The sequence below is a fragment of the Anarhichas minor genome, unplaced genomic scaffold (genome assembly GCF_050575085.1).
Source record: "Anarhichas minor isolate MPS153535 unplaced genomic scaffold, ASM5057508v1 ptg000045l, whole genome shotgun sequence".
In the NCBI taxonomy this organism is placed as follows: Eukaryota; Metazoa; Chordata; class Actinopteri; order Perciformes; family Anarhichadidae; genus Anarhichas; species Anarhichas minor.
In genome coordinates this window covers 1205585-1222608 of record NW_027466491.1, presented here as the reverse complement: position 1 = coordinate 1222608, position 17024 = coordinate 1205585, and the positions used below count along the sequence as shown (strand labels likewise).

Below are 17024 nucleotides of genomic sequence, written 5' to 3'. Positions count from 1 at the left end.
TAAATGTGACCGTGTGACCTCGCTTTAGATAAGTTTTAGAGTTGGGTTAAGCAAAGTTCACAGTGTCCTGCTTACTAACCTTACCTGCCCACGTCACATGTGGCAGAGTTCCCAGCGGAAAAAGAGCAGGAGAGGTGGACATCCATCGACAAGCTGGCGATCACCTTGGAGCAGTGGAAAGTCACAGCCAATCTTAATCAGGGGTTAATTCTGTCTGCCGATAAGAGATTAAAGGGACTACAGTGCAAATAACTATATGTTTGTCAAAACACACTTCACCACTTTGTCCATTAAGACATCTGTTTAGGCCAACTCATTGCTTAAACCCAGACTGCATTTTTTTTAAGGGCAGTATGAACATCCTTGGGCTGGGAAGGGGGGGGCAACACATTATATTCCACTTCCTTAAAAAAACAAGACCCTCCCCAGTATTATAACCCTCTGCTTAGCTTAGGACAAATCTCCAATATCCTGCCCCCAAAATCCTTGAAGATAATAACACAATATTTAGGATGGTTTAACCCACCTTAAAAATGTGGTACAAGAGAACATTAATGTGCACAACAAAGACGCACATTAATGAGACGTGCAGCAAAGACAACGAAATGTCCTGTTTACCAAATATTCCAGTAGCCGTACATCTTTACTCAATGAACGTATACAGCTCTGGCTTTTGAGTAACTTGAGCTTATGGCGTAACACTTTTCCCATCCATGGATTTCAAAAAACACCAAGAGATCCATTCTCATGTTGGCGCTCCAACTAGCTGAAGAAGCGCTTTAACGGTTTGCCATCTTCTTTTTCTTTACTTTGAGGAAATGAAAAAGCTTGGGTACAGAGACAGGGTTGTTGTCCTGTGCACATAGATGTTTTGCCATTTGCAAAGGACGATATGTGTCTGACGTCAACTGTCCCTAAATAGAAGGTTCGGACCTACAACAATGTGTACTTCCGGTCAAATCCTTCAATTAAATGTTGCATTTCTTTCTCCATTACAGGAACAATTCCTTGATGGAAGGAAAAAAACCCAATTGCTTGCATTACCATTATTGCTTTTTCCACACATCAAAGGTTAGGACCAGACTCACTGTCTCTATTGGAACTCATGGCAGTGGGTGGATTGTTTTGGTGGTTCACGTTCAAAATGGAAAACTGGACACGTGAGTTGGGGACTATTTACACACCATCACAGTGTTGATGAAGAACAAACACAGCCCGTGAAAGTCAAGGTGTTCTCCGTTGTGGAAAGATTGCGATAACCTTAATCATAGTTTCCTAATCGGCTGAGAGGGACAGCGGCCTCTGGAAATAGTTGGCCCCAGTCAGTGTGGTCACACACCCCTACTGGTTTTGGTGTGTTTGTGTGAGCCGGGTCTGTGTGCGTACATGTTCCATGTTTGCATGCGAATGTGTGTGTGTAGGTGTGTGTGTGTGTGTGTGTGTGTGTGTCTGTGTGTGTGTGTGTGTGTGCTCTGGGGTCCTGGACAAACAAAGGCAGGGGTCCTGTTGACGAACCAATTAAAGAGCCGGAAGAATAGGGGAGGACACACCGACCCAGCATGCTTTGCCCATCACTCAAATTAGAGATGGCAAGCCTGGGTAAAAACAATCCCGATGTTGTGAAGCTCTCTCGTGTTGTAGGTATGGTTCACAAATGTTCCAGCAAATACCCTATTCAATAAATCTGCTGTGCATTCGTGCATAGAAATAACCTACTGATTTGTATCTGTGATTTATTCAGTCCCATTCACTCAAGCCTCAATTCTAGACAAATCATTAGCGCTAGCCAGACAATGCAGTGAGTATTTCTTTCACTTGAATAACTAATGCTCAAAGGCTTGTTTTTGTTTCATTAAAATAGTCAATTCTTCACTTCAAATTATTTTTGGCTTGAAACCTTGAATTACACCCAATCCCAAAATAGATAGATGTATTTAAATTGTGTTTTAAGACAGTAAAAAAAATCCAATGAAGTGCCTGTAACAATGTAAGAGCCTTCAAAACGACCTAGATCTGCTCTGTACCAGATAGTACGCTGGCACAACAATGATGTCCTCAACTGTTTTTCTCTTAGAGGCCTTAAACAGGTGTTTTTTCTTTATGAGATTCATAATTGGATAATTATAAATGGTTGGATTTGTTGAAATTGTGTTTGGGATTTTCCGAAATGTCTATTTAGAACATGAATGGGAAGTTAGGGGTACTTCCAGAAGGGTTACTGCAAAAGCAGGTCTGCCAAACGTCATCTGTACAAACGCAAAAATACCACAGTGTTGCTGTAACAAGAGTAATATCTCTAACATCATCTCGACCACAGGAACTCTTCCAGGAACCGTGAAACCTTTTCTTCAGAATCAATAACCAACTAAATTAATTCCTGGAACATATTTCCTGGTTGGCCAAAAGTCAAAACTTACAGATGAGACTACCAGGAAGGAGATTGCACTGATATCTCTTTAGTTTCTGGGACTTTTTGGTTAATTAACAAATGGGTCAAATAAGAGTCGAGCTAGTGGAAGTAAACGCTATCTTGCAGTCTGTTCTTCTAAGTGTGGTACTCTCCAGTAGATGCTTATGGGTAAGAAACAGACAGAGAGAGAGAGTAAGGTGAGAAACGAAGGAGATGAGAAGAGGTGACTCGAGCAGTGAGGGAAAAAATGGCGGAAAGAAACGGGGAGCTCTAGAAGAGCATGGCAATAAATCGAGAACATGTGGGGAGGAGGGGGGCTTCTTCTCACAGGTGTTTCTTCCCTTGGAAGAGAGGATTCCTCCCTCGCTTTAAAGATAGAAAATAATTAACACCTTGGCGGTAGCCATGCCAACGCGTGGCTTCTCACTCCGCTCTCAGCTGAAAGCATTCCTGACCGTAATTACCTACAGCTCAAGGGCCCTCCATAATTACCCACAATCCATCTGCACTTCCAATCCGAGAAAGAGAAAAGGAACGAGGAACCGAGAGGCCCTTTTATTTGCATATTCTGTCTCGTAAGACTTCTGCATAGCTTTGAAAGGTCACGTGTATTCAACAGGAGGGGCGTGAACGAGTCGCTGCGAGCCTTCACGGGACATTTGCTTTAACGGTACGTACCTGTTACTTCGCTCTGTCGCCCCACTACACACTGTTTCGCCTCCCATTCAAAATTGCATCGAATTTTTTGCCTACTGTGCCAAGAAGGAAACACAGTGATTAATTCTCTACCTTTGAAGACATGTAAAAGTATTTGCTAATTAACGAGCTCACGTGTATGTGCAGGTTTAATTGGCGTTCAGCAAATACATACGTTTGGTAATTTCATCTTTGAACGACGCTGCCATATTGTCCTCTTCTATCATCCCAGAGTGATGAATATTTGATGACTTTCCAGTACGCATCATTATCACATGATAATGAAATTACACACGGCATTATTGACAGGCGAAAGCTTATTATATTCACAGGAAATAATTGGAACATGTTGCATATAATTATTCAATAAGCACAAAGTGTTATCTTCAACAGGCACCGGCTTCGGTTGGGGAAGTTATGATTACAACGCAAAAGCTAACCAATTAGGGCAGAGGAAGAGGGGAGTCTTGTATTGCAAACTGCTGAGCGTGCAAAGCCTATTGGCACGCAATTAGTCGGGCCATCGTTAGGAGGCATTTCCTCGCTGGTGCTGAGGCTTCTCGATTAATTCTCATTACCTCGCTATTTGTGTGTGTCTTTGTGTGGTTTGGCAAGGATAGGGCCGAGTGGAGTGTGACTCTTCAACGCAGAAGGTCATTATGCTAATCGGTGTCATTACAGAAGCCCAAAAGAAAACACACGGAATGTTTTATTGACAAGGACCTTCCTCTGTTCCTTTTTTACTTTTGAGATTCCTCAGATACTGTTGGTCCCGATAAAAGGGGCACCTCACCAGTTTCACACAGAAAGGATCAGTTTGCTTATCACGGGGAGTATCACTCAGCCTGTGAAAACGGTTCGATGCTGTCTTCTGTGGCTCTGTGTTGCATTATGGGAAATGATGAATTATATCAAATGTAGAATCCAGTGTTTTTGGACCCACAGTCAGAATATCTTGGCCTCTGACGCTTCGATTTCTTCTTTCAATCTTTATGCTGTAAATTGGAGGTGCAATCCTAAATTTTCAATGAAAGCAGGGGAGTTATTTTTTGTTTTTCATGGAACTTCAAGGGACAAAAAAAGCTTTCCTCTTCTCAAACGCCTTTATCTCTTCTCGTTTTTTTTCCTGGATTACATTCCCGTTCATTGTACACACACACACACACACACACACACACACACACATGCCATCTAAAAGGGAAACGGCCTGGTTGTCCATAAGAGTCTACACCTCCTCCCTCGCTTTAGTAAGTAGTGCTGATGAACTGCCAATCACACTCCCACCTTACACCTTTTAATTACCCTGATCATGTAAACCTCAACTGAGCCAATTTGAGCTTGAAGACCTGATAATTTGGTCTCCTCGTCTCCATTCTCCGCTCACCGCCTAGTTCATTTCAGTGTGAGCGCTCAGGTGTGAAGGGTTGGAGGGGCAGGGGGGGGGGGGGGGGGGAGGGGACCTTTTCATTGTGCTGGTGTCATAGGTGTGGCGGCGAGGGGATCTGCAGCTGCTTTGCTCGCTATTGTCACTATGCCATAACACCAGGACCTATGGATTAGGGCCTCCTGAGGGTTACATTTCTGAACAATGTGTCCGACCGCTGCGGTGACATGTGGCTATTAGCCACGCTGGTGAATAAGTTATGATGTGACCACAGCAAAGATGGAAGATAGAAACAACAACAACAACACTGTGAATTGTACATACCGCTTTGTGTGTGTGGATTAGCAGTTATGTTTGGGCTTGTGTGCGCATATAAGGATTAATGCACATGTCTTTGCACACGTTTTCTTCTGAACCGCGTGTGATGGTATAATGTGTGTGTGTGTGTGTGTGCGTGTGTGTTTGTGTGGGCGCAGACTGCTGACCAGGCAGCCTGTGCCAGAGTCCGGCCCTCACAGACACACAGTCAGCACAATGCCTGTCACAGCAGCCGGCCAATCAGATCACTCGGAACGCGGGCCAAAGGGCAGACAGGAACCAATTGCCGTGACAGGCTCCTCTGCGGCAGCACAACTAGTGACTCAATTGAATAGGGATTCAATTCGGATGGCTTCTGATGTCTTTATTGGTTAATGATATATAAACTGAAAGAAAGTCAATGAATCCACCGTTTCCCCTTTAAACATGTTGGCAACAATCTGTCACAACCTGGTTGGTAGAAATCGACAAATGCTCAATTAACTGATGTCTGATGTCTCGAAACATCACTTTCCCTTTAATTACTATCGAATTACAGACTTATCTCCAGGAGACATCTGAAATAATTAATTATTAAATTATGGACCAGATAAATAAACCATATAGTCCCCCGGATGACGCCAAATGCTGCAAATGTCGCTGGCAAATGAGTGCCAGCGAGCTGGTGAGTGGGGGGTTTACAGCGCTAGTAACGAGGAGAGAAAACTGGTATCAGCCTGAACAATGCTGTGTGACTAAACCCCCAAAACAATCCAAGATAAAATACTGAAGTCATGACTTTAATAGTAGAAGTCATGCAATCGTATAGCTTTTTCACAATCATACTGGTAAAAGAATGAAAGAAAGGCCTACAATTGTGTATCAATTACATGGATTTAATAATATTTATATGACATTTTTTTCAGTACCTTCCAGCAGTATAAAACAATTATTATATTAGTGTATGCTGTATACAGAATATGATATGTAATCCTATAATGAATTAATAAACGAGACCTGAACCAAAATATTTGACAGAAAATTTGAGGATTCATCAATTAATCAAAGTTGTCAAAGAGTTTTCAAGATCTGCAGTTATTCTGAATCCCTTATTAGTGTTTGCATTTTACATAATGCGAACACAATTTACATCATTATATTTACAGCTTAAAATACAACTTACAACAACTGTCCTATTTTATCTAGTAATATTTCCGAATGCAGTGATTTTATTTGTGCACCGTTCCTTGGCTGATGATCTAATCATAATACCACATTCTTCTCTTGTATTTTGGTTCCGTTCAATATTCCCATCAGAGTCAGACGTGGGTCAAACCTATTCAAAACATCCTGAACCGAAAGTACAAAAACACCAAGTACATTGTCCTGACATTGAACCATTTGACTCAAACCACAGAAAAATGCTCATCTGTTTCTTTTCATCCACATCCCGTCCTTTGCGGTTGGTACGTTTTAAAATGGGGAAATGAGTAAAAAAAAGCATAATGGCCTTTACCTGGATTCAGCTCATTAGAGTGAAAAAGTCATCTCTGATATCTTGAACATGCAAGGGTACGATGAGAGCTCCGTGGACCGTCTCTGACCCTGCCGGGGTCGTGGGCCTCGGGGGATTTAAGGATTTGGTCCCAGTATCCTCTTAAGACAGGGATGGGCAGTTAAATGGATCAAGTCACTGAAGGGAAGTGGAGCACTTAGCTGAAACTTTCATGTATACAGCATGAGGATGGTATATATACGTCGGCTCTGCCACTGAGGATTAACCACCAACGCAGCTGCTTGGGGGGGAAGATTTCTAAAACGGTTGGAGCAATAGACTTGGAAAGTGATTACTGACTGGTGAATAAGAATCTCTTTAATAAGGATAAGGGGTGAAAACTCCACGTGGAATGTAAACCATTTATATCAACTGTTAAGTAAGACTTGCAACGTGGCTTTAATGGCTCAAATTGCATGCAAATGGCAGCCTAAGGAGACCCCTGTTAGAGGGAAGGCAATGAAAACTAGCACCTGTTTTTCATTTTTCCATCAAAACCGTGCTAATCTTTCCAACTGCAAAACGTTTTACTACCTCAGTTCTGAGTTGGGCAGCTTGCCAGCGGTTTTACATCGTCTGCTCAAAAGGCCAACCCAAACCCAAAACCTCAACTAACGCAATAAAGGCTTGTTCCTATCCAAATGATCAAATGGGGTTTGTTTTTATGAAGAATCCTACACTGGGCCTGCAGCCTGTTCTGTCCCCTCCTGCAGTATTTATGTAAACACTTACACATGCGCACATACACACTGAGCATGTGCACACAGAAAATAGAGAGCTCAGATATCAATGAGCTATAGGCTAATATGGATGTTTTTAATATTATAGAAGACACTTGGTAGCAGAACAAGGTGCGTGTTCGTGTGTGTGCAGAGTGTGAATGGTTTCATGTGTGCAGAGTGTGCAATATGTGTGTGTGTGTGTGTGTGTGTGCTGGAAAGACAAGTCCCAGAGCTTTAGAGCTTAATTGCCGGTCATAGTGTCAATGAGGGCATCATTGAGCTGCCACATGCTGTCTATGTAACAAGCTCAACAATGATCTTAACATGATTATTACAGTACATGTCAGGAGAAGGAGAGGAAATGCTAACACACGCAGAAGCAAATATACATTTCACAATTTTAAATGTTATCTAATCCCTCCATTTTTCCTCCTTTGACTTCCTGCCTGGATGGCTCGCACACAAAATACACACACACCCACACATGCACACTAGTATGACCCTGGGCTATCACTCCCTCTGTAACAGTGTAGTCCATCGAGGGTAAGTATTCATCTTAAAAAATTAACCAAAGCCAAATATCCTGCATAAACGGTCAGGAAAAACCTATATATATATACTACGAGTACAAATCATAGTAAACGCTTGATCTGTGTTTCGATTATGAGGGGGTCCTCTAGCCCCAAAAAGTTTGAGAACCCCTTGCTGGTAGGAAGCGTGAAAAGTGAAGGTGCGAGGGAATCTGTAGAAAGAGCTAATGAACAGTGATGCAATGCTGCTGCCAAATTACCGAGGCTGACGGGACCTGACACTGTTACGTAATGTTGAGTCCAGACGGTAATCCAGCGATCTGGCCGCCATGCAGCACACATGCCTTAACCTGTCCTTAACAGGGTGAGTACAAGTGACGGCAGCGCTGTCTCTCAAAGGAAAGTGAGCTTTTAATATTTGCATATTCTCACTGTGTTTGACCATTCCACTGCTGGTGACTGCATTTAGATATGCCACTAAAGACTTGGTCACACTTTGGCACATAGAAAGGCAGCAAAAGCTCACCAAGCTCAAGGTTTGAATTACAGGGAGGGAGTGGGGGGGGGTCTGAGCCTCTTCTAAAGATTTGGACACCCCCCCCCCCCCCCCCCAACAGTCAGTTAGCAACCTTGTTAGCTCGGTCACTGTCGAGATATTGAGTTTGCGTATTCTATTCAAAAACTTACTTATACCAACAACTCTCATAACCTTTTGCAAACCATTGTTCATTTGTGAAGCAGTTCCTCTTACAGAAGCGTATTAAATAAAAGGGGAAGGTGGGACACAATAAGCTGTGAGAGCTTCCTCCACTTTGGACCCTAAAAGGTCAAAGATCACCATTTTTGTAATGTCATTTTACGTTTGCATTCTAGCTAATCTGGCTTTTATCGTGTACACAGGAGTCTTGAAGGCAGTGCACCCTTTCACAATGACACAGCTACAGTAAACATGTCAACAGAGAACATAATACATGCATATCCTGCACACATGTTGAGGAATCTAACCCCAGCACACAACGCATGACAAAATTCCGGCCCTCAGATTTCCCTGGCAAAGAGCACCAAGCTCAACCAAGCTGGATCGATTTCAATCAGCGGCTTACCAAAATGATGTGGCTGCCACCGGACTAGCGCGATGGGGCTAAAAATAACCTCGGCCGACCCCGCGGCTCTGATGTGGTCACGTACCCTCTGGTGTGTCTGGTTTTATGTGTCCCCAAATGAAACCCATCAAATTACAGATGCAAACGCAGCCGGACCCCTTCATCAAAACTATTTCAGCTCGCTGACACAGTTTACTAAGGCAGTAATTAGAGCAAAAAGAAAATGGGAGGCATCCCAGGCACGCGGAGAAAACAGAGAGACGGGGAGGAAAAAAGAAATGAAGAAAAAGAAGAGAGCGAGGGAGCAGGGAGGACAGTGACAGCTCATCAAAGGGCCACAGGCCATTTTTCTTTTTGCTCCCTCCCTTCGCCGTTTCCTCTACATCCACGGATCAAAGGATTGGTGAGCATAAATAAAAGCCGATGATGATTTCCCATGAGAGCTGTGAACAACATGCATAGCACGCGTTCATATGAAGCCACGGTAATAACTGCTGTGTGCTTCTGCTGTCGGCACGCCTGGTCGACCGACTGCCTCACTGCCTCCCTTGTTGCTCAAATGGTTCACACCACCAAGAGAGAAAAATGATTACAGTTGGGAATACTTCATGGTTTTACTGGTCCTTGTTCGGGGGCAAAGTCTTGTTAAACCTGGATTTATCTATTCATAATACACTCCGATACTTTGGGGATCCATACTGTGTGTTAAATGCATTATTTAGTGAGTGGAGGTAAGGTGCGTTGTCATAAATGTTGCCTGAGGCGCTATGCAAGAGGGCTTCTGTGTGTGAAAGAGGAGTGATGATGAGTATTATTTTTATCCATCGTATCTTTTTGCATATCCAGGATCGTGTGATGGCTGGAACTTGTCCCAGCATGCACTGCTTGAAAGGCAGTAAACACCCTGGACAGGACACAAATCTATCACGGGGCTGCCACTCGATTCGCCCAGTCCGCTCCACCTCCATTTCGTACACTTGCATGACGAACATACCATACTGAGGGGGGGGGCCGTCCTGCATATTATTTTGGTACACCTGTTTTCATCTGCTTGCAGGTGGAGAACAGAAAGACACTTTTTTCATGCCTCGCTCTGCTATCCAGTGTCCTCCTGGGCATTACTAAAATGAACTGTTTGGGTAAGAGCCACAATGTCTCTAAAAATACACCCATGACCGCAGAATGAACATGCAGGAGAGGTGGAAAGGCTTTTCCTGCAGGGAAGTGACTGTTGCTAACACTGCTGCAGCGTCGAACACATTTTATTTGAAGCTTAATTCAACAAACCATTGAACTCTTTGTCATTTATGCAAATGTTTTACAAGATAAAAGCAAATCAACCCTTGATATTATTTCGAATGCCCGCCACGCAATCTGCACGTAGATAGTAGTTTATCCCTTAAAATGCAAATACTTTGTGTCCGAGTACATTTATGTTTCCGTGCATTTTCTCAACTTGTTGTGAGTGACAGAAATGCACTAGAAACATGAAGCGGTGTGAATTATCATACAGTGAATACAGAGCATCGCTGCAGGTTAGCCCACAGGCTTTTACTCTGCTCTCCTCTGCAGCCTGCGAGTGTGTGTTAGTGTGTGTGTGTGTGTGTGTGTGTGTTAGTGTGTGTGTGTGTGTGTGTGTTAGTGTGTGTGTGTGTGTGTGTGTGTGTGTGTGTGTGTGTCTACATTTACATAACTTTGCAGTCGGCAGGAATATAGCAAGATAAGGTTCCCTGGAACTCTCTGGTGCTTCTGTTTGGTTAGTGGTCACACACACACACACACATATGTATATATATATACGCAGGTTATCAGAGGTAGCAAAAAGGTGGAGAGTTGACAAAGAGCCAAGGTCATGTCACATGTGTAACAGTAAAAGTGGAAAGTTTACCTTCTGGAACGGGACAGCTGGCTTCACAAACCTTGGCCATCTGATTCTGTTTAATGTGCCATTTCGTCTTCATGCTCATGTCAGTGCATGACATAGTGTCCTTACTGTCTTTTACTACCCATGTGTGATGTAGCCTATTGCAGTCAACCTTGGACAGTCATAATTCATTTTTGTCTCTAATGCACATGCACACATTCTAAGAGCCTCATTATGTTTTTTGTTTTAGATTGGTCTTTATAGACGGCTCTTGAGCTGTTTTAAATTGCCATTCAGGAAATGTTGAGTTGGCAATATTGAGATCCTTAGTAGTAAAGATATTATTCATTATCTTAGAAACTATAACATTTATTTTTTATCTCTGATTTTGGTATGTTTTGTGTCATTTGTCATGTGTCAAGTATTATATTTAAGGTAAACAAAAGTTAAATAAATAACACCAGTGCATTTAGGTACACACTTCAAAACGGCAAACAACGTGAAAGAGGCCATCAGTATTTTGTGGTGAATTACACCACAAACAGAACTTTCCCCTCCAACCATAAACTCCCTGTCTGTCTCTCACTGCAGAGCTGCGGAGGCAAGGGGAGGGGAGGGGAGAAGCAACTCAGAATTGCCGCCACGTGCGCTCAAATCAAATGCCTGCTTCATTATAATACCTTTCTCTGGATTGGTCCAGAAACGAAACACGGTATTTATATACGACATCCAATTGGTCGTCGTATCAGAGCGATAGTGAACACAGCTCAAAGCTTCCAGACAAGGGATTCTTGGGCGTCTAGTACTATGAGAAAGTAGTGCGCTGTGAAAATGATCATTTGGATTATATTTACCGGTAAAAGTGTAACAGAAATTACAATACGTACCAAGTGATTTTGTGTGAATGTGTATCTAGTGAAAAGTGGCAATTTAACGCAAGAATTAAGCGAGCGTGTCGACTTGTATTGGTGGCGGAGGGATATCGCCATCCCACCGCGCGTCAAAATATTGGCTCTGGGAGACCGCGCCAAAGCTCAGACAGCGGCTACTCTTCGGGATATCAACACGCTGCGGAGGCCCTTTAAACGCACTTCTCTGTTGATACGGCTTCCACGCACATCGGAGTGTTTGCTTTTTTTTTTTATTTCTTCAGAGGACTGTTTTTTCGCTTCTCGTGCTTGAGTCGAGACTCAAAACGTCACATTTCATGCCGGTTTTTGGGAGGCGGTTTGCGACTTCACGGTCGTGAGACGACTTAGACGGGTGCGGTGCGGTGGAGTTGGCGCACTGCTGGACTGGATATATATCATTCGCTTGATAAGACGGTCCGCGCCACATCTCTTCTGACGATATATTTGCTCTTCTGGGTTTTCAACGAGCGAACAGGGATCGTCTACACCGGCTTTTCAGTGGGAATATGTTGTTGTCAAAGTTTGGTTCATTTTCGCACATTTGCAACCCCTCAAGTATGGACCATCTACCAGTGAAAATACAGCTCCAGACGGGTAAGTTGCCGTTACCGAGTGTTACTTTCCCCCCCCCACATTAACACTGAATTTTATGTAAAAAAAGAAATTAAAAAAAAAGAAGTAGTAGAAAATCGTATATTTAAGTGTTCGTAAAGCTAAACAACCTGACCTCGCGCTAGGCTGAGGGTTGCTGTGACATTATTGCAGTCGCCTTGATATTCTTCACTTTTTGACTTGCAGTTAAAGTGGAAAAAGAGCCTTTCGAAAAGGTTTACCAAGTGGGATCCGTGCTGGGCAGTGGAGGATTCGGAACAGTGTACGCCGGCAGCCGGATCTCTGATGGCGCACCGGTAAGGATTTCAAACGGGGATCTGGGGGAGTCTAATGTTTTGATCTCGCATGTGCCGCCATGACCATCGGGGAATACAATGCGACTTCTCCCACACTGTGACGCATTTGCTTACTATTCCTGTTTTTTATTGTGTTATTTCAGGTTGCTGTGAAACATGTGGCAAAGGAGAGGGTGACCGAGTGGGGCACAAATGTAAGTAGTCATCCCCCGATCTGTGTGTGTGTGTGTGTGTGTGGTTTGTTTTGGTCCCCCCCCCCCGTCCTCCCGCCTGCTGTTGGGTGATGAGGGGGGGGTTGTTATGATAAAGGAATAATGGCTTTGCATCACCTCAACGTATTTAATAAATCCTTATTTGTTACAGAACGGGTCTATGGTGCCTTTGGAGATCCTGCTGCTGAAGAAGGTCAGCTCCTCGTTTCGCGGAGTTATCAAATTGCTGGACTATTACGAGCGCGCGGACGGCTGGCTGATCGTTATGGAGAGGCCGGAGCTCGTCAAGGACCTTTTCGACTTCATCACCGAGAAGGGCGCCCTGGACGAGGACACGGCCCGGGGCTTTTTGTGCCAGGTCCTGGAGGCGGTCCGACACTGCTACAGCTGCGGCGTGGTGCACAGAGACATCAAAGATGAAAACCTGCTCGTGGATCTGCGCACCGGGGAGCTCAAGCTTATTGACTTTGGCTCAGGGGCGATTCTCAAGGACACCGTGTACACCGATTTTGACGGTAAGCCGCCGCCACCTTGCCCTCTTACATTAATGGCCGTTAAACGGTGTTGCGATGCTCCCGTGCGTAATTTTGATGTTTTGCGCGCACATCCGTGTGGGCCGGGTTGTGTTTGCCCTTGATGCTCCGCTGTACTATATTCAGACGCGGAGGCGTTCACGATGCTGTGACGCAGTGGTCTGTTTTTGGTCGAGGGTTTTCCTCGCCTCGGGTCTCGCGACTCATCGTTTATTACGGATGTGAATCGATGCTGCCGAATGAAAAGCTCCGGGTTTTTATCGGGAATGTATCACGTTGTTAATTCACAGATATGACTCAGAGTGCGTTAATCCTAGCGGTGGCTGTTTTGTTTTTATTTTTTTTATTTCCCTTCTCTCTGATTCATCCTCGTCTTGTGAGACGGAGTGTGCTTTTATTCTGTTTCCGGTTGTTATGTAGTTAGTGAAGCTTGAGTACCCAGTCATAGTTTGTGGGTATTAGTTCAGTGCCACGTAACATCTGTTTGTTGTGAAACCCGAGTCGTCGGTTCACGTGATGGGCTCGTTGCTCTTTTTTTTTTTTTTTTCTTTTTTTTTTTTTTTTTTTCTTTTTTTTTTTTTGTATCCAAGTTCCTCCCTTCAGGAAGGAGGGGGTGAGGAAAAGGGAGGGAGGGAGGAGACGCAGGCAGGTCACCCAGTTTGTGTTTTGTGGCTGAAGGAAGATGGAAAGCATTTGTGCTATGACTCAGCCATTTTAGACACACACATTAATTCTGCTGCATTTCAAGCACTGGTGCCCTCTAGATTCTCACAATATCAAACTGAAATAGCTCTTCACTGGTTCATACTATATTTCACAACAGCTCCTCACTCACCTCTCTACTTTTCTCTTTTCTTTTATTTTTAGGTACGAGAGTGTACAGCCCACCAGAGTGGATCCGCTTCCACAGATACCATGGTCGCTCTGCGACGGTGTGGTCGCTAGGCGTGCTGCTGTATGACATGGTGTGTGGCGACATCCCCTTTGAGCAGGACGAGGAGATCCTCAGAGGGAGACTGTACTTCAGGAGAAGGGTTTCAGCCGGTAAGTCGACCGCAACACTCACAACACGCATGTTGACGCTGTTGCCCTCTAGCCACGGTAACTGGTACAGCCCCAGATCCGCCTCCTGGTTCGGCTATATTATGAATCAATTTACATCAGAGTAATGCCTCAGCTATAATGGATTACCTGCTGGTAGAGAGAGATTTATGATTGATAACCAAAATAGAGATTTTAGCTGTTATGATTTCTCCTGGTGCACTTTGTGTAACAACCCAATAACCCAATAACCCTTGGGTTATACACCCAAGGGAAGGATGTGTGCTCTCATTGTATTGGCCGTCTGTGCCGTCCACGCACTAGGATATTGTAGATCCGTACACACTGAGTCATGAGCAGCCACATATAGTACACTTCAGAGCCTCTGATCCTGACATCGTTTCTGACTCCTCCCTCAGAGTGCCAGCAGCTGATCAAATGGTGCCTGGCCCTGCGGCCCTCAGACCGGCCCACCCTGGAGCAGATCTGCGACCACCCCTGGGTGAGGGCGACAACGGAGTCGCCCAAGTCACAAGAGGAGCCGGCCCCCAGCGAGATCCGCCTCAGGACCATCGACACAGACTCTTCGTCAAGCACAAGCTCGAGCAAGGAGAGCCTCTGAGGACGGCTCTGATGGACTCAAAATACTTTGTGGAGAGGGAAGGGGTTTCCGATGGAGTGGGGGGGGTTAGACGTGGACTCGAGGCCGGCAGCCTGTAGCCCGACTGGCCCATCAGCAGCTGGACACTTGTCACAGCTGGTCCGGCAAGAAAAATGTACTTTACTTTTCCTCTTTTGTAGGGAATTTCTAATTTATTACTATTTGTTCTTCCTTATCTTATTTGACCCCATTCCCTCCCCCCCCCCCCCCCCCCCCCCTTTTCAGTTAATTATACTCGTTTCCTAATCGGGAACATTTTTCTGTTTGGGTGGTCTTACCAGCACTATTTATTTCCCCCCCTTTTTAACTTTTATTTTACTCGTTTTGTTACTAGGCTGTTATATGCAGCTGGCAAGGCCCTCCTATTCAGACATGGCTGCTCTCATAGAGCTTGGAGAACACCTTTTTTTTATTTAAATATTTTGATTTTTGTAGTGCCTTTTTTTGGAAAGCTGCTTTTCTCGGGGGGGGCTTTCGTCAACAACTATTTTTTCGGAATTGCCCATGGCCTGGTGGCTAAGTTGCCTTTGCTGTGATGGAAGGAGAAAGAGGGGGGGGGGGGTTAGGTTGTGATTTTGTGTCTCCCTCTCCATCACTGCAAGCCAACCAGCCCCAAGCCAAGAGGCTAAGATAGCATTAGATCGGGGAGCAGGAGGTGGGGGCTCTTCCTGACAATGGAATACTTGAAAAACACTCGACTCAACTCTGTGTCGCTCTCTTTAACGCTGCTCACTCACTCTATAGCCTGAACAGGTGTTTGGAAACTGGATCCTGTCTTTTCTGAATGTCTACAAAAATGTCAACACACACACCTACCCCCAGCTTCTCTCCCCCCCCCTGTTGCGGGGTGTTTGGCCCTCTTGACTTTCTTTTTGCCTCCTGCCATCTCACTGCTTGACACTACATGGCCCCCTCCCCTGGCCTCCCTCAGGGTTTGAGGTGTGAAATGCACAATCAATGCAATATTCATGGTCTCAATTATGTATTTTTATTTTTTATTTTTTTTCAACAAATATTGTACAGCCTGTTTTTTTTTTTTTTTTGTGTACATTATTTTTCCTCCCCGTTTGCATTTAATTTATTTGTAAACATGTAGACATTCCACACTCTGTGGCTATTTATTTATTTATTATGCTTAAAAGCCCCTCTAAATTTTGCATATCCTACTTGGCCTTTGGTTTGCATTCCTATAACTTATTTTTACATTTCAACATGTTTTTTTTTTTTTTTTTTTTGAGATGTGGAGGATGCACTGAAGCAGTTATCGATGTAAAGCAGAATAAAACAAGTTTACTTAAATTTGAAAAGAGCATTTGAATGTTATTTAACTACTTTACAAAAAGTCTTTTGGTAATGTTGAATGGCTAATTATCAGAGGAATCCATCTGGTTTCTGTACTGTCCAGATTAATTTAGAGTTTAACGGAAAGCTAAGCAACGGGTGGAACAGCTTTCGTAGTTGTCACATAGCCTCATATTGGAGGAGTCCAGTTCAGCTGTGTGGCTGTGAAGGATGGATATTGCTATTTTTTGATACAAAAGTTTCAATTAAACTCCCATTTTTATGTACAGAGATAAGTCTGGTGTCTCAATCATTTTGCAATTGATACAAGTTTTGCACAAGTTTTAATCAACATTTGGTCAAATCCACATTCTATAGATTCATGTTGGGAAATGTATGTACCTCAGATGTTGGAGATATTGCACCATACATAGGCCGAATAGTTTTGTAAATTTAGTCTCCACACGTTAATGAAACCCTCAGCCAATATTATTCTCAACAGCATTCCCTTGGGAGGCTAATACACATGTCCAATATAGCACTTGGTTCATTTACACCTATAGAAATAACATCAGAACACATGACGGAGGGGAAACGGAGGAGCCATTAGCCGGATGGCAACCCGCAGCAACCACAGCGCTAACAAGAGACAGATGTGTCTGGAGGCGAGGGGAGGGATGCTGGCATGACGGAGGAAAAGCGAGATCGGGGACATTTTATATCGTCGCACACATGCAGCCTTTAAAATATAACAAACTGCTTTACTATTTAGGCCTCTTGCTTGCCTACCGACGGCACAATAACATACTTCCTTCTCTTACTGGATGCAGTAAGGCTATATGAATAGCAGGCTGCTGATGTTGGTGTGTCTGTGCATGCGTGTGTACACTGTTTAGTGTGTGAGGGGTTTCCATGA

The 17024-nt window shown here is 44.0% G+C and overlaps 1 protein-coding gene across 1 annotated transcript; it reads left to right on the top strand.

The window, feature by feature from the left end:
• The first annotated feature begins 11419 nt into the window (after nt 1–11419).
• On the top strand, nt 11420–16404 carry LOC142970917 (serine/threonine-protein kinase pim-3-like). The gene is made up of 6 exons (XM_076111402.1): nt 11420–12066; nt 12271–12380; nt 12524–12574; nt 12744–13107; nt 13993–14169; nt 14586–16404. The coding sequence occupies exons 1-6, from the start codon at nt 11979–11981 to the stop codon at nt 14786–14788; spliced, it is 993 nt and encodes a 330-aa protein (XP_075967517.1). The 5' UTR covers nt 11420–11978; the 3' UTR covers nt 14789–16404.
• The last annotated feature ends 620 nt before the right edge of the window (nt 16405–17024 follow it).